General features: G+C 47.7%; 1 protein-coding gene across 2 annotated transcripts; it reads right to left on the bottom strand.

The window, feature by feature from the left end:
- Positions 1-2,825: 2,825 nt before the first annotated feature.
- MAPK7 (mitogen-activated protein kinase 7) lies at positions 2,826-21,264 on the bottom strand. Of its 2 annotated transcripts, none has more exons than XM_068280067.1 (7): positions 21,175-21,264; positions 16,473-16,692; positions 15,582-15,747; positions 11,115-12,301; positions 6,061-7,010; positions 5,035-5,162; positions 2,826-3,162 (listed from the first exon to the last, which is right to left on the bottom strand). In XM_068280067.1, the coding sequence occupies exons 2-7, from the start codon at positions 16,684-16,686 to the stop codon at positions 3,009-3,011; spliced, it is 2,799 nt and encodes a 932-aa protein (XP_068136168.1). In that variant the 5' UTR covers positions 16,687-16,692; positions 21,175-21,264; the 3' UTR covers positions 2,826-3,008. The 2 variants fall into 2 exon arrangements, with proteins under 2 accessions (XP_068136168.1, XP_068136167.1); XM_068280066.1 differs by having other exon boundaries at positions 21,121-21,187.
- Positions 21,265-22,093: the final 829 nt, after the last annotated feature.

Below are 22,093 nucleotides of genomic sequence, written 5' to 3'. Positions count from 1 at the left end.
TTTAACTAGACTGAGCTGGATTTAGTTCCTAATAGAATTGGGAATAAGGCATCCAGCAGCACACCCAGCCTCAGGGGCCTCAGAACAGCTGCAGCCTCCACCGTCATCAGGTACAGTATAAGTGACAGGCACCCCGGCGTCCATTCTAGGGCAGACAACATACACACAGGAAGTCCCCGCTGTGTGCAGCTGTCACATGACATGCTACGTTGTCCATACAGAGCAGCGGAAGATCAATGAAATGGCAGAGTGTCAGCTCCTGGGTCCAGGCAGAGAGAGAGAGCTGATATCTTGCAGTCAGATACAATCTGTAACCGGAATGTGAGATGAAGTGTGCACCCTGAATCTTCGTCACTTCCTGTTTACGTTTTTCCATGCAAAAATTATAGTCCTCCGATAACAATACTGATCCATCTCCAAGCAACAGTTGCCACCGGTTACTACGTCTGAGAGGAAGTGTCAGCATTGCCCAGAGCAACCAATCAAAACAGCAACTCTCGACAAATATGTAATACAAACTGTAAAGCTCGGGGCTTTATTAGAAATTCCAGTCAAGTGTTGGGTCATGACAAGAGCCGTGTAAATACTCTTATTGTGGATGCCCCAATCGAATATAACTGGGTCGCATTAGATGAAAGCGGGGTATTAGGTATTACGGCTCTTTTCCACTGGCAGAAGGGATGTGATGCGACTATTGCGTCGCATCACTTCCGCTCCCGTTCACATCACTTCCACTTCTTGCATGTGTGTACAAGGCTTAAAGAGACACTGAAGTGAAAAAAAAAATATGATATAATGAATTGGTTGTGTAGCACGGATAATTACTAGAACTTTAGTAGCAAAGAAAATATTCTCCGATTTTTTTTTTTTATTTTAAGTTTTATATAGTGTTTTTTATAACATTGCATCATTCTCTAATCATCACTCAGCATTCTAACTGATTTTACAGAGCAGGCCAGTGAACTTTGACCTGTCCTCTGCAGAAGAAAAAACCAATACAATGACTGACAGTTGAGATAATAAGCTTCAGAAGACAGAGCTCTCTGCGACTTTGAAAGTTGTGGAGCTCAATGGCTCTTTTGCATAGATAACAACTGGAGTTTCTTAACGCTTCCTGTACTGGAGACAATATTAAGACTTATGTCTCTGTCATCATAATTTTATTTTCGCATCAGTGTCTCTTTAAGTTCTCTTTCACGCTTCAAAGCACACCTGAAGTAAAAAATAAACTTTAATGAATTGTATGTGGAGTACAGCTAAGACCTAGAACGTTAGTAGCAAAGAAAAGTCTCCATATTGTTTCTAGTACAGGAAGAGTTAAAAAAACTTCAGTTTTTATCTATGCAAAAGAGCTTTTCTGAACTATTCAACCCACTGGGTGAATACAGTGCTGTTTTCTAAAGCAGTTAAACAGCTAAGAAACAATGAAACAGCTTGAGATAAGGTTTTACTGCAGGAAAGTTCAAAGGGTCATTATTTTTGCTCTATGTTATAGCTTAAAAGACAGAGTGTAGTTGGTAAACTGTAAATGTTACAGAATGATGCAAGGGTATAAAAAGAGCTATATAACTAAAAATAAAAATGAGACTTATTTGCTGCTAATGGTCTATCAATTTTTCAAACTACACATGAAATTCATTCTATCATAAGGTTTAATTTCACTTCAAGTTTGTTTTAAACCACATACATTTGTGTACATGGCTTGCCACCTGCATTTTCCAATGCATACCATACAGGCTTAAAGTGAATGGGAACCGCATTAAAAAAAAAAAAAAAAATGAAGCAAATCCTTACCTAAGGAGAGGGAAGGCTCTGGGTCGTATAGAGCCTTCCGTCTCCTCTATCTCAGTGCTCTGTATCCTGTGCTGGCTCCCCCCCCCCCCCCGTTTCAATCCCCCGCCGAAAGGGTATTTGGAAGTCTTCGGGAGCCGTGTCCTCCCGAAGACGTGTGGCTCCATACTGCACAGGCGTGAGCGTGCAAGAGAGCGTGCTTGCGCAGGCGCAGTACAGGGCCGCCCTTCTTCAGGAGCACTCGGGCTCCCTGTAGACTTCTGAAGCCTCCTTCGGCCGGGTAAAGCAGTATTTGACTAAATTAGTCAAATACGGCTCCCGTGACAGTGCAGCACTGAGGGGACCAGGAGAGGAGCCGGAAGGCTCTACAGGACCCAGAGCCTTCCCTCTCCTTGGGTAAGTATCTGTCTCATTTTTTTTAAATGCGGTTCCCATTCACTTTAAAGGTATTAAGATGCTCACCTCCTAGCCCAGTAACATTGCACCGTAAGATTAACATGCCAACAGGCATGGGAAAAACCAGGGCCGGCGCTTCCATAGAGGCAACGGGGGAAATTGCTTCCAGGGCCCCAGAACCTGTAGGGGCCCCCAATGTGTGTCCCCCCCCCCCTCATTTCCAGCTATGGTGACTCCATACATGCCTGCAGGGAATGAGTAAGAGAGGCACAGTGGGGAGAGGTCTGGAGTGTAGAGCGCGGTGCTGCCTCCTGTGTCCTGCCTGGATTAGGTAAGACCCCTAAGGAGGAGGGGAATAATGGGGACATATGATGGGCACCTAATGATTCTGTGTGGATAGGAGTGTGGTGAGATGGGTCCTGGGAGTTGGATCAGAGGCTGCGAGGGGTGGGGGGGCGTTGCTAGGGGGCCTCACTGTAGCTAGACCCGGCCCTGGGGAAAAAAAAGTGTTTACGTTATTTACCGCATATGGAGATGTATAATGCCCACTGACTTACATTGAGCCAGTAAAAGTGCGGTATTAGCGTTATTCTATTTATCTCTGTATAAGTGACATATTACCCTGAATGCAGGTCCCATTAAAGTGCTTTGTTATTTGTATTGAGTTGCCCCTTAGACTTTCCCGTTCGTTCTATAAGTGCTGTATCCAAGAATCTGATAGATTGCTCCAGACAACGCAGACAGTCCTCATTTCAGACATACAATAAACAAGGGCCAATGGCATTCCTCCTACTCAGAGACCTCCATCATGCCACGCCTCCTCAGCCGTCTTGGAGGTCAGGAATGTCAGAGAGGATCATGGGAGATCCTAGCTGAAGGTCCTCCTGGAGAGCGGTCAGGTCTGCAGGGTTCATGCGGTGAACTTCCAGCCAATCTGCTAAGAGGGAGGCTGAAAGAGGGGCGGAGTCTACCAGGCTGTAATGAGAAAGAAACAGGACAGCTATATAAGAGATGCATTAAAACAACAGTTAAAGCTATGTAGAAGGAAGGCTCTAGATCCCATAGAGCCTTCCCGGTCCTGTCTCCTTGTTCCCCCGCTGTCCCGTTCAAGTTTGGCACCTTCGGGAGTCTTTGGAAGCGCTCACTTCCTGAGTACTTCCAAAGATGGGCACACCTGGACTCACACGTGCACAGGTCCTCTTTGTAGGTAGGGACACGAGTACTTCCGAAAGCTTCCCAAGGAGGGCCAAAGATTTGCAGGTTGAAATACTTTAAAGGTGGGACAGTGGTGGAATAATGGCACGGAGAGAGGACCAGGAAGACTATATGGCATCCAGAGCCTTCCCTCTACTTAGGTGAGCATTGAATACATTTTTCTGGGTTGCTTTAAATTTACAATTAGAAGCTGCACGTTAAAGAGACACTGTAACAAAAAAAAAAGTGCCCCTGGGGGGTACTCACCTCGGGAGGGATCCTATCGAGGCTTCCCCCGTCCTCCTCTGTCCCACTGCGGTCTCTCTGAGCCCCACCCTATCCACATCCGACAATTTGTCAAGCTGTGGTGCAGTAGCGCCTGCAATATTTACCTTCCCCGGCTCCAGCGCAGGCGCAGTAGTGGCTCTCGGCGCGGGATCAGGCAGAAATAAATAGTTGATCCCATTCAGGACCGCTGTACTGAGCAGGCGACTTGTGCCTGCGCAGCAGAGCAGACCGACTGATCCAGAGCCACTACTGCGTCTGAGAGGTAAATGTTTACATGGCCGCCGTTTGGAGGGGCACAGTGAGACCACCGCGGGACGGAGGCGGACAGGGGAAGCCACAATAGAATCCAGAGGCTTCCCTCTCCCTAGATAAGTACCCCCAGGGGCACTTTTTCCGGTTACAGGTTTTCTATAAGAGATTCTCCTCTGTCCATCACACAGGCCGATGCAAAATGTTTGTGTAATGTTCAAATCCACTACAAATAATTAGCATCTCAATTACCATCCGTGGTCACTAGAGATGCTAATAATTCCAAGTTAAATGCACACTGTATGCAGCTTGGGCCAATCATAATCAACAAGAAGGTGGAAATTTGCAATATGCATTTGTTGGGAAACATCTTATGAGGCCAGGAACCATAGCGGGAAGACATCTTATAAAGGTTAAAAACATGGTGAGGAGCCAACTCACAGGGCCAGGAACCATAGCAGAGAGTCTTCCTGACTTCAGGTCAGAGGTCAAGCTGGGCATTATGGATGGAAGTGCACTGCTGGCAAACCCATGCCATTGCCCACTACCAACTCTAATAGTAAGGAGATATCTTGTAAGCCCAACCCTCACAGTGAGGAGACATCTCATGTGGCAAGGAACCATGTTGGAAATGTCTGAAAGGGCAGGAAACCATAGCAGTGCCACATCTCATAAGGAAGTCCAAGAATCATGGCGACGACGCACTCATGTGCCAAGAACAAGGGCAAAAAAACATTTCAAAGGGCAGGGAGACATGTAATGGGGTCCGGAATCATGGTGGAGACATCTCACAGAACCAGGAATCACGGCAGGTAGGCACACATCTGATAGATATAGGAGCCATAGTGGGTAGACATCTCACGAGGCCAAGAATGATCTCATAAGGCCAGCAGTCATGGGCCCAAGAACCATGGTGGAGACCCATCTCATAGCACAAGAAACCATAGTGGGTAGCCATCTGAAATGAACAGAAGCCACGGAGGAACTCATAAAACTATGCATAGGTCCCACCTGAAGGAAAAACTACCCCTCTTGGGTGACCTAATTTTCCAGCTTCGTGAGGAATGATGGGAAGTTTGACCAAGTACTGAATGGAACACATATCGTGTTACTTACCTTTCCCGGCTTTCTGAGTTCATATCAAACGACTGGTTCAGGAACTCCTCCAGATCGAAGCCCAGCCCGTATCCGGCACCACTACCTTTTGGCGTGATGGAGAAGACTGGGGGCAGCACATCTTCCACCTGAATGTACCAATAAGACATTAGTAGACAAATGAAATAAAGGAAAGTATAATAATACAGAAGCAAAAATCAGTTAAGCTAAAAACTTGCCTATACTTGGTATGCAGGGACAAGGCTATACTTGATACTGGAAGAGGGACAATAAGGTTAAATGTAATATGACGGGGTGGATGGGGTTATAGTAGATACAGCTATACTTGTTATGGGCAGTGGGGGATATGGCTTTACCTTTTACTAGCGTACTAGTGTTAGTTTGAGTTTTATAAATGCCCAAATTATGAGCGTGAAATAACAGGGTAGACTGTTATTAAATAAATCAAAGTCAATGGATATTCCAGTGTATATAGTGTAAATCAAGCAGGGACAGTTTTTTACCAAAACGCACTATAGGCTCGTGCCTACAGGTGCCTTATGTAGGAGAGGAGACTCCCCTACCCAAACGTCCCCCTACCTATTGGGTGGGGGGGCAATTTAATACTGGGGTGGGGGCAAATCTGGCTCCCTATACTGGGTGGGGGAGAAACAACTACTACCTAGCGTTACCTAATACTGGGGAAAATCTGGCTACCTAGTCAGGGGAGGAGGGGTGCCTACTTAATATGGGGGTGTGGCCTGAGTTGAGAGGCGGGGCTTAGGGGGCCAGAACATCTGCACCCACAGGCTGTAAAACCGGCTCTGAAATCAAGACAAATACGGAGTCTGCTATTTCTATGTACTTTCTTTCTGAGAAGCCACTTTCTTGGCTGTCGTGATGATCCTCTGCATCTACTTTTCACTGACTCAAACATGCAGATCAGGTGTTCAGACTCGACCTACTACTGTAAAAGTATAGGAACATGAAGGTTTAAAAGCAAGCTTTATGCAAAGCCAGTAAACTGCAGAAATGAGATGTTCTTACCTGGGACTTTGAGAACTGATGGGTCACCAGGTTGATATCTGGGGAGATAGAAGCTGAAGGGTCTGTTGTGTTGAAGGAAGATGGTGGAAGGGGTGTCAGATCTTGAGGTTTTTGTTCCTCTTGAAGACGGCATTCCACCCCCCTGGTGAATGGTAATCCGGGGACCTGTGCCCGTTGCTCAATGTCAGCAGGGTTGCGCAGGAAGAGGGAGGGATCCACTGTGACCGAATTCCGTTTCCCATCTCCGGCATCTGTTGTCGGCCAGTTCTCCTGATGTCCTCCTCTGGTCCAGGTCGTGGGGATTCTGGCCGAAGCAGAAAATGCACCAGGGAGGATGGGCCCAGACATGAATTTGACCTCTGGGGGAAGCTGGGTGGCAACTGGCGGTGCCGCCGGCTTAACCTGCGGATTCAGTACCACTGGACCAATCTGGAAGGCTGCAGAATTGGGTGGCACGTAATGGAGCAGGTTGGGTACGGGGCAGGGGTTCAGGCACCTAGGAATGAACTGGATATTTGGTTGTACCACTGGCGCAGCAATGGCTCCGTTCGACTGACACCGGACTCCGGGTACTGGGTTGAGATTTGCCATGGCGAACACTGTCTGTTGGGGGAGGGGCTGCCTGATGGCCGTCACATCGGTACATGAAGCTGGTTTTGGCACATTTGAGTTTTGGCTGGGAAGATTTGGCACGGGCTGGGAAGAAGGCAGCTGAAAGGTCTGGTCAACCATTCGAGTCCAGCGTTCAAGGAGGTTCTTGTCATTTTCACTCAGAGTCAAACCCCCAAACCCTTCCGCTTTTTCCCGTCGTTCCTTCTCCTTCAGCTTCTTCTCCTTCTCTCTGGCACGCTCCTGCCGTTTCCTCCTCTTTTCTTCCCTTTCACGTTGCCGCTCCTGTGCTGTGATTGGCTTCTTTGTTTCGGGAGTGTCTGGTATACAACTGGGGGCATCTAAGAGGGAGAGAAGAAAAGGACTTCAGATGTCATCAGCACCGACCAATTCTAATGCCGCATATACAAATCCAATTTTGATTGGTCAATCACTGACCGATTTTATGTTTTGCATTTTTCCTATACCTTCCATTGAGGCAAAATCGCCTCAAAAATGGTACATGCAGCGGTTTCCTGAGCGGATCGGAAACGAACCGCTCAGATGTGAACTCTCTCATAGAGAATCATTGCACAAGCGCTTTCAGGGGGATTTTGAAAAATCGCCGGCACTTGGCCCCTACGTGATGCAGACTCTGGATATCGTAAAATAAGTGGGCAGAGCATATGACATGTCCTTGTGAAGCCCATGGTAGGCTGCTCTCTTCAGGCGGGTGCTGAAAGTCGCAACCCCCCAGAGGAGGTATTGGACCCACTCACAGGAAGCGAGCGGCTGCCTCTATTCAGTGGCGGCTGTAATTTTTAAGGATGAGAAAAAGAGAGAACACCAAGAGCCCAATATAGTGTAGTATGTACTGGTAAGGTATAATTGATAGAGTAATAATATTAATTTAATACTCACAAACCAGGGTTACCAAGTAGGCAACCACTGTCAAAGCAGGTGGGGAGATTGTCCTGACCCCACTCAGGATTAAAAAGTCGCTCTCTGTAGTTGAAGAAGGAAGGGTACAACCCTCCACCAAGGGTGGACTTGATGTAGATAATAGGATAACAGAGGCGCCAATAGGATAAAAAACACTAAAAGAACTTAAAAACCCATCTTGGTAATAGAGGAGGCAATGGTGGACTCACCCCCTCCAAGCAGAACACACGACTGTGGATTTTCAGTCAAAACAATTTTATTGGATACGCCAAATAAAGTGCAACGCGTTTCACGGGATACAAACCCGCTTCATCAGGCAATAACAGATAGGAGTAAACAGCATCTGCCAGTATCATCAAAACTGAGGCGCCTCTGTTATCCTATTATCTGTAATTTTTAAGGAGCTCTGGATACCGTACTAGTGATTTGTCCAGCCTGGCTATGCAGCCCTAAGGTATACTTCACCTTGTAGTCCACCAAATGTGCAAGTGTCCAAAAGAGATCTACAATCTTTTATTTTTGTTTTGGTCTACATTGGAAAGACTCCTCCCTTCTGGCTTTGTCCCTCAGAACTGCAGATATACTCTTCAGTGAAGACCACTTCACCACCAGTGATGGTCATTGAAAGGCTAAAAAGTTCGATCTTATATGAAAATGTAAAGCAAATAGTAAGTAGCCGAAACTCAGCCAAACTCAAGTTTAAATGGAAGCTGGAATTACTAGATTACTAGCATCTCATGTCACCACATAGAACCTCTCAGCTATTAGGGCAGTATCTAAGTTTTTTGCTGCCACAGGCAAGGCATCTATTTCACCCCTCCCCCCCCCCCCCCCCCCCCACAATCTCACCAATACGAAGACCATAGGCCACATTAGATAGTTTTGCTTTTGCACGCACTAAATACAAATTAAAGAGACACTGAAGTCTCCTTAACCACTTTGTCCTTTGCTACAGTATATCTACGTCAGCGGTGGCTCTCTTTAAGCCACAGCGACGTAGATATACTGACCTGCTTGCAGCCCTGTTGTGCAGGAACAGGTGCGCTTCAGAGCGCACCTCCTGGCACTAACAGCTGCAATACTAATTGGTGAAAGGGAAAATGTTCCCTTGTAGCCAATTAGTGACCCCCCCGCGGATGAACGATCACCGCTGTAGCCAACAGCGTGATCATTCATCTCCCCCTTCTCCGTGGTCGGATCTGCTAAAAAAAATGATAAGAAAGCAGTCTGACTCACCTTATCCCATTCCAGCGGTCAGCCTGCAGCCCGAGCCTCCGATCCCTGCTCTGCACGCAGCCCTGTGATGCTGAATAGCCGGGTCCCGGCTTGATGACCCGGTAACCGGCATCACAGGGCTGCGTGCAGAGTGGCGATCGGAGGCTTGGGCTGCAGGCTGATCGCTGGAACGAGATAAGGTGAGTCAGGCTGCTTTCTTATCATTTTTTTATAGCGATCTGGCCACCGAGGGGGCTGCCTGGGTGGGGTGGGGGGGCATCTGGCTGGGTCTTATGGGGGTGTGTGGACCCCTGGTGGGGGGTAAAATGTGCAGCTGGGGGGGGGGAATAAAGTATGAGGGGCCACATATTTTTTATTTCAAATGTATAATTTTATACTAGGGGCAGATCTGGCTATAATGGTGGGGGGGGCCCTAATCCTGGGCGCACCTGAAAATCCTGAGGGCGCATCTGGCTATAATGGGGGACCACTATTCCTGGGGACACATATTGACACATGAGGGGCAGCAATCCTGGGGATACATCTATCTATCTATGCTGGGAGGTGCCAAACACAGAGGACACATTGGGCTATACTGGGGGGACTGATATTGGGGACACATCTGGCTATAAGGGGGGGGGGGGGGGGGTCTGATACTTGGGACACATTTTGCTTTCAATACTGGGAGACTAATACTAGTGACATGTTTTTATCTCCTGTGGTACTTTTTATTTTTAAATGCATTTTTTTCCTTTTCCTTTTTCTTTTTCCCATTAAAATGCATAGAAAACTTTTTTGGTCTAGGGATAAAATACCCGCCAATGAAAGTCTAGTTTGTCCTGAAAAAAACGATACCTAGATCAATTAGGTGTCATGAGTAGGGATAAAGTTATGGCTGATTAAAAAGGGACATAGCTAAAGTGTCAAAACTGCTCTGGTCAATAAGGGGAAAACAAGGTCTGGATGCAAAGTGGTTAAATTCAGGTTTTTATTGCAAAAACTTCTTAAAGGAGTTGTCAGGGAAATTTTAATAAAAGAAACGCTACTTACCGGGGGCTTCCTCCAGCCCCAAGCTCCCAGGACCTCCCTCGCCGCAGCTCTGCACACAGCCGTTTGCCGGAGCTCCGACCCGGTCCCAGGCGATGACGTCAGAGCGACCTGGAGGTCGCTCTGTACTGCACCTGCGCGATCGGCGCTGTCAATCACCGCCATGTGGGCCGGAGCAGACGTCATCGCCTGGGACCGGGTCGGAGCTCCGGCAAACGGCTGCGGGCAGAGCTTCGGCGAGGGAGGTCCTGGGAGCTTGAGGCTGGAGGAAGCCCCCGGTAAGTAGCATTTATTTTATTAAAATTGCCCTGACAACTCCTTTAAGTATACTACAATCAGAGAAAGAACATGTGTGCATCAACCAAGTGAACCTGACAAATCTGGCTTTGCAAATTTGGCCTATTGGCTAATCTCGAGACATTGCTCATGCAAATAAGCATTTGCTTTCGCATGCCTAAAGGGCCTATCAGGGCGATTGTTTTGCGGTTTTTGGTTTTGACCCTGCATATTTAGGCATGCGAAAGCAAATGCTTATTTGCATGAGCAATGTCTCGTGATTAGCCAATAGGCCAAATTTGCAAAGCCAGATTTGTCAGGTTCACTTGGTTGATGCACACATGCTTTTTCTCTGATTATAGTTAACTCCTTTAAGTATGTTTGCCCTAACTAAAACGCTGCAACCACGCGGCTGTAATGTAACTAAATCCCCCCCCCCCCCCCAACTCCCCTTGCAAAATATTTTGCTGCTGGAGGAGGCAAAGCTTTCAGCTGCAGCTCTGCCTCTACACGCGTCTATCAGCACGGGGAGAGGCGGGGGGGAGACACACGTAACATTAGGGGGAAAGCGTCGGGGCGGTGAGGCGGTCAGATGTAGCGTCACAAGGCTGATTAAGGATCGATTTCAGCATGAAATTGACCGGGAATCGGCCTGCGGTGTATGGGTAGCTGGCAGGTCTCTCTCTAATCAGATTCGATTAGAGAGACATTTGTCTCTTGGTGGAATCTGCCCATACATTGCTAGATGTATGGCTAGCTTTAATCGATCTGCCCATACATTGTGTGATGAATGGGCACCTTTAGACGATTGCTTTGGTAGATTCAAATAGGTTGGCCAGAAATGTTAAATATTAACTAGTGAATGGTGGCCTAGAGAAAACATCAAGCAACATTTCCTAGAGAACACACAAATAATTCTCAGCACAGGAAGGCTTCAAAGCCAAACAAAATCATCCACATAGGAACAGGAAATGTTATTGTCTTACCTTTGGACTTATTCCGCATGGCTGACTTCAGCAGAGCAGCCTTCAGGGCAGCCTTGGTGTCATCGGAAATGGCGCCCTCTCTCTTTGGCACGGGCTCCGGATCGGTCTTCACCACCGTTACCTCCTCCTTCACTTCCTTGCTTTCTCTGGGTGGCAATTCGTCACTGCTCTCCTCCAGAGAGGTCAAATCAATGGTCTCTGGCTTCTCTATGACTCTTGGAGACTCCATGGGGAAATCAGTCCTTTCTCTGGCCGAGTTGGCACTTGGCATGTCCACGTCAAACCCCTGAAGGGGTGGTGGCAGCGGTGGTGACTGGAAGTCATCTTCTCTGATTAGGCCATCACCCACCGGGCACTCCACTGCAGGCTTCAAGGCGGGTTTAAAACTAATCTGGCGTCGGATGCCCTCTCGCCTCTGATGGAAGCTTTCAATCTCAGCTATGATGGCTTCTTTGATCTGATCCTTGGTGAGAATCTTCTTGTCAAAGTCAAAGTCGAATGCTGGGACGCATTCTGGCTCGTCGTCCGGGTCGTGGTACTTGGACAGGAAAGGGTGTCGGAGGGCCTCACACACAGAGATCCGCTCACGTGGGTCAAACCTCAACATCTTGGACAAGAGGTCCAGGGCCTTCCTGTCTCCTTGAGGGTACAGGCTGTTCCATGGCACCGGCTGACGAGACGGCAAGCTCTGAATGTACGCTCGGACTCTCTCTGCCCCTATTTCCCGGATCACCTGGCTGGATGGTGTTCCTAGCACGGTCATGATGAGCTGCAGCTGGTGGATGTAGTTTTTGCCGGGGAAAAGCTGCTTGCGGCCCAGCATTTCAGCGAAGATGCAGCCCACCGACCACATGTCAATAGCCTGAGTGTACTCATGGAGCGACAGCATCAGTTCTGGTGCTCGGTACCAGCGGGTGGCCACGTACTCAGTCATAAAATATTTGTACTCATCAGGCTTTGTACAAAGACCTCTGGCCATCCCAAAGTCACCGATTTTCAGCTCACAGTTCTCGTTGATGAGGAGGTTGCTAGGCTTTAGGTCTCGGTGAAGAACGTTGGCCGAATGGATGTACTTCAGTCCCCGCAGGAGCTGGTACAGGAAGTAGCGGACGTGCTCTAAGGTCAGTGGCTGTGAAGAGTGGATGATCTGGTGGAGATCGCTCTCCATGAGATCCAGCACCACATATCTGAGGAATAGGAAAAAGAGAATTACTAACCCAAAGACTGGAGAAAAGTCCATCCCTAACCAGATTTCACCTGGAACAAACTAGCCACACAAGCAACTGACTGTCACTGGACTCACTAGGTGAACACTGGACTTAAAAAAAAAAAAGTTTTAAAACTGTTTACCTTTTGAAGCCGATAACTTATGATGTTTGCGGAAGAGTCGTTGAAGCCAGTCCCGCCATCAGGCCAACACGGATTAACTTGCTAATGCAAAATGGACATTTTTAAACGTCCTGTTTTGCACAACGATCGTTTTGCATTAACTAATGATCGGAGTACACCCTCTGGTGCCGGGGGCGCATGTTCGTGTGAAAAGGAGCGCACGCACTTGAACTAGCTAATGACCCTTTTAGAGGCAGAGGATCAGCAGGACAGGCAGGCAATGTGCATTGTTTAAAAGGAAAATTATGGCAGCCTCCATATCCCTCTCAAGTCAGTTGTCCTTTAACGTTCCTGGCGGTAACCCCGAACGTAGTTCGGAGTAAGCCGCGCAGGAGGTTTTCTCAGACCCTGCTGGGCCGATTCGCGTAATTTTTTTTTTGCTGGACGCAGCTAGCACTTTGCTAGCTGCGTCAGCATACCGATCGCCGCCGCCCCGCGCCTGATCGCCGCTATCCGTCGCGCCGTGCCGCCCCCCCCCCTCCAGACCCCCTGCGCTGCCTGGCCAATCAGTGCCAGGCAGCGCTGAGGGGTGGGCCGGGACTCCCAATGACGTCGGTGATGTCATCCCGCCCCGTCGCCATGATTTAAAAAAAAAAAAAAAAAAAAAAAAAAAACTGCTGCGCTGCCTTCTGGCGGAATTTTTTATACCGCCAGGAGGGTTAAGTAGTCCTCCACTCTTTTTGTTTGTGTCAGTGTGTAGAGGTTCGAAACCCTATTAGGTTTTTAATGCTATCTGTGGCCCTGGCATAACCGGAAGTTAGAAATGACACCAAAACGAATGTCCTCGGCTTCACTTGTACTTTCTGTTTTTAAAGAAAATTTGTAACGAAAAAACCTCTCCTAGAGGGTACTCACCTCGGGAGGATGAGGAGGATGGGGGAAGCCTCAATAGGATCCAAAGGCTTCCCCCGTCCTCCTTGGTCCCACTGCGGCGGCGAAATTCCGCCCGGAGCGGCGGCAATGTAAATATTTACTTTTTGGCTCCAGTGCAGGCGCAGTATCCGCTCTTCCCACGGAGATAGGCGGAAATAGACGATCTCCGTCGGGCCGCTATACTGCGCAGGCACAAGTCTCCTGTGCAGTAAAGCGGACCCAACGGAGATCAGCTATTTCCACCTATCTCCGTCAGAAGAGCCGAAACAGCGCCCCCCGCTGGAGCCTGAAAAGGTAAATATTAACCAGGCTGTCGGATCTGTCATGCCGGCTTTGAAGGGCTTCAGCGAGACCCCCGTGGGACAGAGGAGGACGGGGGGAAGCCTCATTAGGATCCGGAGGCTTCCCCCTCCCGAGGCGAGTACCCCCCAGGGGACGTTTTTTCTTGTTACAGTGTCTCTTTAATGGCGTGGACATGACATCAGAGATTGGTGCAGAGGGTAGAACAGCGTGACCCAAGCCAGCACACATGTGGGGTAGAGCCCGCTAAAACTCTGATTTTATTCATCATTTATTGTAAGTGTGCAGTTCATATTATATTAAATTCATTAACCTCCCTGGCGTTCTATTAAGATTGCCAGGGCAGCTGCGGGAGGGTTTTTTGTTAATTAAAAAAAAACTATTACATGCAGCCAACTGAAAGCCCACTAAAGGGCGCTCCGGATGTGTTCTTCTGATCACCTCCGGCGATCAGAAGTAACAAGGAAGGCCGCAATGAGCAGCCTTCCTTGTTTCGCTTACCTCGTCGCCATGGCGACAAGCAGAGTGACGTTATGGACGTCAGCCGACGTCCTGACGTCAGCCGCCTCCGATCCAGCCCTTAGCGCTGGCCGGAACTGTTTGTTCCGGCTACGCTGGGCTCGGGCGGCTGGGGGGACCCTCTTTCGCCGCTGCACGCGGCGGATCGCCGCGCTGCGGCGGCGATCAGGTAGTACACACGGCTGGCAAAGTGCCGGGTGCGTGTGCTCCTTTTTATTTCATCAAATCCTGAGCTACACCCTCCGGCGGTAATGGACGAGCTGAGCTCGTCCAGACCGCTAAAGAGCTTAATATTAAACGTATTAATATTCAATTTTCTGTATGGTTTTAGGCTATAGTGGTCTGAATGTTTTTCATCTGAGGTGTATTGCTACACGAGAGCTGTGCAAGAGGAAGTGGTCTAAGAGTCCTGAGAGGTGAGGGTGGCCTTGATGACCACAATGGGCGGCGGACCCATCTAGCCAGGGGCTTATCTGGGTAATATAGAGCCTATGGCAGTGATCTGCAAACTTGGCTCTCCAGCTGTTAAGGAACGAGAAGTGCCTCAATGCATTGCGGGAGTCTGACAACCACAGTCATGATTCATAAAGGCAAATGCATTGTGGGACTTGTAGTTCCTTAACAGCTGGAGAGCCAAGTTTGCAGATCATTGGCCTATGGCAAACACTGAAATTACGCCCCTCCTCCCCCACCATGGTCAGAGCCACCTTCCCCTCTAAAACAGCATCCTTTCTCGTGTACATGTGTTATGGTTGCTTGTGTTTTTGGGCTTGGGATATTGCTGAAGTTACTTTATTTCCTCTCTTTCCTAACACTAGCCCAAGTATGCCCTACATACATAAAGTAAGTAGCCATGTTCCCCAGATAACAGAATTAATCTGATCTGAGTGACAGGAAGGCATGGGGGCAGGTACGGCGGCGCAGCACAGGGACAGGCATGAAGCCCATGGTGCTGTGGCGCCCATGGCATGAGCCATGTCTGTACCCCTCTAGATACGCCTCTGCAGCTAGCAGAGGGTCAGATATAAAGGCTGAGTGCCCACTTCTGAGGGTGAGGTGGTGATGGTGTCTTGCTTCAAAATAGTCTGAAAATTGCCTTCTCAGCAGAAAACGATTAAGGATGAATGGGGCCCTGGGCAAGATTGGAGTGTTTGTCCACAGCTGCTGGTCACCTGGCTTTTTTTAGTAAGATTTGGTGGGAGGTAGCATCCACCGGGCCCCTAACTCTTTCCAGGCCCTAGGCAACTGCCTAGAATTGCCTTGTGGAAGATCTGGCTCTGCTTATCGGATGTGGACCTGGAATCCGCTGTGGTGTTACTTGGTGGAAGAATACTGCAATTTTCCTGCATAAGGACTGATGTTATCTAGCAATAATAATGGACTTACACAGCTTTGAACTCTGTATAAGGCACAGACGGCTTCAGGATGTCTTTGATGGCGATGATGTTATCGTGCTTAAAGTGCTTGAGGATCTTCAGCTCCCGCAGGGTCCGCTTGGCATGCGTCACAACATCGAAGGCATTGGGGATCTTCTTAATGGCCACCTTCTGACCTGCAGGAAAACGGACAGGTAAAGTCAATACGGTTATTGTGTGGCTGAAATTAACTTCCTGTACTGTGAAAACCTCACTGCAGAGGCCGAAATATCATACAGAGGAGAACACAACAAGGGGAAAAAAAATCTTGTCAACTTTACAACTATTTTCTTTAAGAGGAACTTTAACCCAGGACTGACCTTCATCCCATTCAGTAGCTGATACCCCCTTTCCCACCAGAAATCTATTCCTTTTCTCAAATACATCCTCAGGGGGGTCTGTATGGCTGTTATTGTGGGAAAACCCCTCCTACGGTGTGATGTCATAACAATGGTCCTGACAGCTTGCTGTCTGTAAACCTCGTTGCATTGTGGGAAATAATGGCTTTTTCCAGCTGCTAAGCAAGCAAAATCTCCCTCTGTGCATAGAACTTTCAGTAACGAACATTCCGTACAGATCACCTGGCAGAAGTAAAAATGTCACCACCACTGATACATTTCAGAATGTAAATCAGGGAGAGGAAAGATGTTACAATGGGCAAACACTGTCTAAATAATCTATAAATGAATATTGAAGACAACCAGCAGGCAGAAGAGGCCCGCAAAAATACAACCAGATAGAAATAAAAAGAAAGTGATGCTTTAAAACTTCCAAACCTCATAAAAAGTTTACAAATTAACCAAAAATGTATGACAGCTTCTTTTTAAGTTGGTTAACAAGAAAAGCAAAACCAATTTCTTACCGGCGTCTTTCCGGCGAGCGGAGCACACCACGCCATAGGCTCCGGTGCCGATGGTCTCAATGATCTCATACTCCTCGCCAACATCAAACGTGATGTCGAAGGAGCGCTCCTTGAGAATGGCCAGGTTCTTGGCGGTGGTGGACGTGCAGCGTGATGCCTCCATCTTTGTGTGGTCACCGTCCTGGGTCTCCGCTGTCAATTTCTTCTCTGCCATGGCCGCCTACAGCAACAAAAACAAAACACATTATTGTAGCCAATAAGCCATTTCTATACACTTATAGAGCACCTAAAGGGATATGGATGTTTCCTATAAAACAATACCAGTTGCTTGTCAGTCCTGATCTCTTTGGCTGTAGCAGTGGCTGAATCACACACCTGAAAGGAGCATGCAGCTAATCCAGTCTGACTTCAGTCAGAGCACCTGATCTGCATGCTTGTTCAGGGGCTGTGGCTGAAAGTATTAGAGACACAGGATCAGCAGGAGAGTCAGGCAACTGGTATTATTTCAGTTCTCAGTTTAGGTTCCCTTTAAAGAGACACTGAAGCGAAAAAAAAATTATGATATTATGATTTGTATGTGTAGTACAGCTAAGAAATAAAACATTAAGATCAGATACATCAGTCTAATTGTTTCCAGTACAGGAAGAGTTAAGAAACTCCAGTTGTTATCTCTATGCAAAAAAAGCCATTAAGCTCTACTGGAGAGGGCTGTTATCTGACTTTTATTATCTCAACTGATTTCTTTTTCTCTGCCAGAGGAGAGGTCATTAGTTCACAGACTGCTCTGAAAAAAATCATTTTGAATGCTGAGTGTTGTGTAATCTGCACATATTATAGAATGATGCAATGTTAGAAAAAACACTATATACCTGAAAATAAAAATATGAGAATATTTTCTTTGCTGCTAATCTTCTAATAATTATTCATAGTACACAACCAATTCATTATATCATTTTTTTCGCTTCAGTGTCTCTTTAAAAGGAAATGAATATGGCAGCCTTCATACCCCTCTCACTTCAGTTGTCCTTTAATCTAGTACCTTGTATGACCTAATGTTGTGTGTCACCCCAGTTTATCCACTTCAGGACGAGAGCAATTTTCACATATCAGTCCTGCTCCCATTCATTCGCCAATAACTTTATCACTACTTATCACACCTAAATAATCTATATATTTATAAATACAATAAATAAATTCATTATTTTTTCAGGAAACATTAGGCTTTCAGTGAGTGATAGTTTTGTTTAGTAAGTTTTCTATTTACATCCATTATAACTTTACAACAAACAATGCTAACTATAAATTAATCCCACAAATTTTATTTGCTTATTCATCCTAATCATTACTGTTTAGATTATGTTTCTAGTACAATGTATGGTGACAATATTGTATTTGGAAATAAAGGTGTCTTTTTTCAGTTTTGTGTTTTTTGCTTTCTCATTGTACACCATCAATCATTACAAGACCTTATTTGCAAAAATAAAAGTAATATACCCTCATGGCATACATATTTAAGAAGTCAAGTTCCTAAAGTAACAATATAAATCTTTTTTTTATATTTTGTAACTATGTTTCCATTTTACAAGTCTTGGTTTTGCTACAGAATATACAAAAATGTTATTGCTTTTGGGGGGGGGGGTACTCACCTCGGGTGGGGGAAGCCTCGGGATCCTAAAGAGGCTTCCCACGCCGTCCTCTGTCCCACGGGGGTCTCGCTGCAGCCCTCTGAACAGCCGGCGACAGACCCGACTGTCAATTCAATATTTAGCTTTGCTGGCTCCAGCGGGGGCGCTGTGGCTGCTTTTGTCTCCGAAGTAGACGGAAATACCCGATCTCAGTCGGGTCCGCTCTACTGCACAGGCGCCGGAGACTTGCGCAGTAGAGCAGACCCGACGGCGATCGGGTATTTCCACCTACTTCGGAGCCGACAGCCGTCAGAGCGCCTGCGCAGGAGCCAGGAAGGTAAACTTTGACATCACCGCTGTACGGAGGGCTGCAGCGAGACCCCCGAGGGATGAAAGACGGCGTGGGAAGCCTCATTAGGATCCTGAGGCTTCCCCCACCCGAGGTGAGTACCCCCCACGGGACGTTTTGACATTACAGATTCTCTTTAAAGGAGTTATCAGGGAAATAACCTAAAATGAGGTTTACTCACCTGGGGCTTTCTCCAGCCCCTTGCAGCAGACTGTCCCACGCTGTCACCTCCGCTCCCCGCCGCTGTCTCGGTCTCGCCGCTCGGTATTAAGGCCGACAGCGGGGTCGGCCTTACTGCGGCTGCACAAAGCGCCGCTATCATCGCCACGTGGGTCGCGGCGAACTGCGCAGGCGCAGAACTACTGCGCCTGCGCAGTTCGCCGCGGCCCACTGCGCAGGCGCAGAAATACTGCGCCTGCGCAGTTCGCCGTCCTTAATATTGAGCGGCAAGGCCAGGACAGTGGCGGGGAGCAGAGCGGTCAGCGTGGGACAGTCTGCTACAAGGGGCTGGAGAAAGCCCCAGGTGAGTAAAGCTCATTTTAGGTTATTTCCCTGATAACTCCTTTAACCCTAAAACATCCTAAAATCTATTCTACTACTTATCACGTTTAAAATGTCAGAATATTGAAAATTAATTTTTATGTTGGATTGAGTTTGTCCCTATTTCTTATGTGACGTGGGTCCAAGCTTTAAAACACAGCACAATGGGCTCTATTCTCAAAGAGCCAAATTTTCTGCAAAATGTTACCGCTATATTCCCGCCAGCGGTAAACTCCGCATTTTTTCCACATTCACTAATATTTTCCGCATGTTTTCCGCATGCGGGAAAAAAGATGCGGAAACAGGCATTATTCATGCGGGAATCATGCGGTAAAAAGGTCGCATGAAAAAGTGTTTAAAAAAAAAAAGTTAAAGTCCACCAAGCACAGCCCTTAAGCCTCCACACTTCATTAAAGTCAATGGGATGCGGAATATATCACCTACTACTTGTAGGTGATAAAAATTCGGTAATTAACGAAGAAATGATGCGCCTGAACATCTTTGAGAATTGATCTTTTATTGCGGAAAATACTGACTTTTGCGGAAATTTTACCGCATGAATCCCGCACTTTTATCACACTTTTTCCGCATGCGGAAAAAACATGCGGAACATTTTGAGAATCCCAACTTGCCGGTATTTTGGGTGCAAACTTCCCGCATGTACTTTACCACATGCGGGAAGTCTTTGAGAATAGAGCCCATTGTATTCTACAACTTGTCCCGATTAAAATAATAACGCATGTGCCTCATTTAGTAGCAAACTGGCGGTACAATCACCTCAACTAAACTGGAAGTGTATACTCGTCCACTTAGGCAAAAAAAACCCCCAAAAAACCATGCTCTACTTACCCGGGGATTCTTCCAGCCCCATGCAGCTGACATGTCCCACGCCGCAGCTTAGCTCTCAGCCACCGGCCCGGTGCAGAGGGTGACCTCAAGGTCGTCTTTACTGCACCAGCGGCGCTGTCAATCAAGCACACGTTGTCTGCGGTGTACTGCGCCTGCGAAGTACACCGCGAACTTGAGGTTGGCCTCTGCACCGTCGTGGACCTCGGGCCGGCAGCTGAGAGCTGAGCATGTGCGTGTGTTTTCTGCATGTAGATTCACATACACAATACAGGTGGACGGGAATGTTTCCACTTGTCAGGATTTCTGAGCGTTTTTCTGTGCAGAAAAAATCTACACGGCAGAGCCATCAGAATTCGCATACCGCTATGCGATTCGCATACAATGTATTAAATAGGAAATTTGCATGCGGTTTTGGTATGCAAATTTTCATGCGAATTCGCATACGATTTTGCATAGAAACAATGGAAAAGCACACAGGCACTGCCATGGTTAAATTCGCATACATAGCCATCCATGCGAACTCGTATGCCCATAGCTTTCCCTGGTGTACCTGCCCCCCATGCGCATAGCTTTCCCTGGTGTACCTGTCCCCCACCCCATAGTTTTCCCTGGTGTACCTGTCCCCCACCCCATAGTTTTCCCTGGTGTACCTGTCCCCCACCCCATAGTTTTCCCTGGTGTACCTGTCCCCCACCCCATAGCTTTCCCTGGTGTACCTGTCCCCATCCCCATAGCTATCCCTAGTGTACCTGTCCCCCATCCCCATAGCTATCCCTGGTGTACCTGTCCCCCATCCCCATAGCTTTCCCTGGTGTACCTGTCCCCCATCCCCATAGCTATCCCTGGTGTACCTGTCCCCCATCCCCATAGCTATCCCTGGTGTACCTGTCCCCCATCCCCATAGCTTTCCCTGGTGTACCTGCCCCCCATCTCCATAGCTTTCCCTGGTGTACCTGCCCCCCATCTCCATAGTTTTCCCTGGTGTACCTGTCCCCCATCCCCATAGCTATCCCTGGTGTACCTGCCCCCCATCTCCATAGCTTTCTCTGGTGTACCTGTCCCCCATCCCCATAGCTTTCCCTGGTGTACCTGCCCCCCATCTCCATAGCTTTCCCTGGTGTACCTGCCCCCCATCTCCATAGTTTTTCCTGGTGTACCTGTCCCCCATCCCCATAGCTTTCTCTGGTGTACCTGCCCCCCATCTCCATAGCTTTCCCTGGTGGTGTACACAGATCACCCCTATTCTCATATAGCTTTTCTTAGTAGTCTAGTGGTCCACTCCCACCTATGCGGAGATCCTTAGGGAAGGTCGTTAGAGACGTTGAGGTAAGTAACTCACCTCTACCCCGCTTCAGCAGCGGGGTAGATGCTAGCAGCTCCTAGTAGGCTCAAGGACCTTAGTGACGTCACACGACCACGTGACCGCTAATCACATGACCGTCTACCGGTCTGCAGGAGAGCGTCGCTGTCTTCTTCTTGGGAGTTGGGAGACAGGGAGAGAGGAGATCGGCTACAGTGCGGGGAGGATCGCAGCTATCAGGGGGGCGAGGTGATGTACCTACCCAGCACGGCTGCTGAGAGCTGCACTGACAGGCCACCAGGCAAGCAGTGAGGGGTCCAGCAGCACACACTCAACAAATACCTGCAGGGTCCACTGCAGCCTGGCATGAGAGCCAGGTAGCGATTTAAAGGGATAGTTAAAGTGGGATTGTCACCATAAAAATAACATTTCACCAGCAACTGGTCTGAGTGTATTAAATGCTAAAAATGCTAATCCTGCATTAAAAACTTGCAAAACTTTTTCTGCTGTTATAGTTTGTAGTTATCACATACTTTAGGAGCACAGCACTGGCCCTAGTGCCAAACAGTTGAATGCTGGGAATTGTTTTTATCTATAATATATTCCTCTTCCATTTATTTCCCTGCCTAGCTGCTTATAATAAACACCCTCTGATCACTTGTGTTTACAAGCAAGGCTGAGGTGACTCAGTGATTGGGTGTATAAATAAAAAAATAGACAATGCAATTGTTACTATACACCTCAGTGGGAATGTCTGAAGACTCTGGGAGGTGGGCAGCTAATGAATACACAATGAGCAAGAGAAGAGAGGGGGGGAAACAAGAGTCAGGGAGGATATGATGTCAGCATTAGCTTGGCAAGATGGCCACTGCCTGGAATAGGACTTTCTGCTTTTTCTTTATAAAATTCACAGGAATCATTGCGTAGATAGCACAATACATCTGTTATGTAAGTAGAA

The sequence above is a fragment of the Hyperolius riggenbachi genome, chromosome 4 (genome assembly GCF_040937935.1).
Source record: "Hyperolius riggenbachi isolate aHypRig1 chromosome 4, aHypRig1.pri, whole genome shotgun sequence".
NCBI classification, from domain to species: domain Eukaryota; kingdom Metazoa; phylum Chordata; class Amphibia; order Anura; family Hyperoliidae; genus Hyperolius; species Hyperolius riggenbachi.
This window is presented reverse-complemented; position numbering and strand designations above follow the sequence as displayed.

What these genes read in the sequence shown, in the direction of transcription:
- MAPK7 (XM_068280067.1), bottom strand. Translation starts at nt 16,686, where the DNA reads ATGGCAGAGAAGAAATTGACAGCGGAGACCCAGGACGGTGACCACACA. An exon ending in TATACAGAGTTCAAAGCTGT is followed by an intron (nt 12,302 to 15,581) that starts GTAAGTCCATTA and finishes CCTATTCCTCAG; the next exon opens with ATATGTGGTGCTGGATCTCA. An exon ending in CATGCGGAATAAGTCCAAAG is followed by an intron (nt 7,011 to 11,114) that starts GTAAGACAATAA and finishes TCTCCCTCTTAG; the next exon opens with ATGCCCCCAGTTGTATACCA.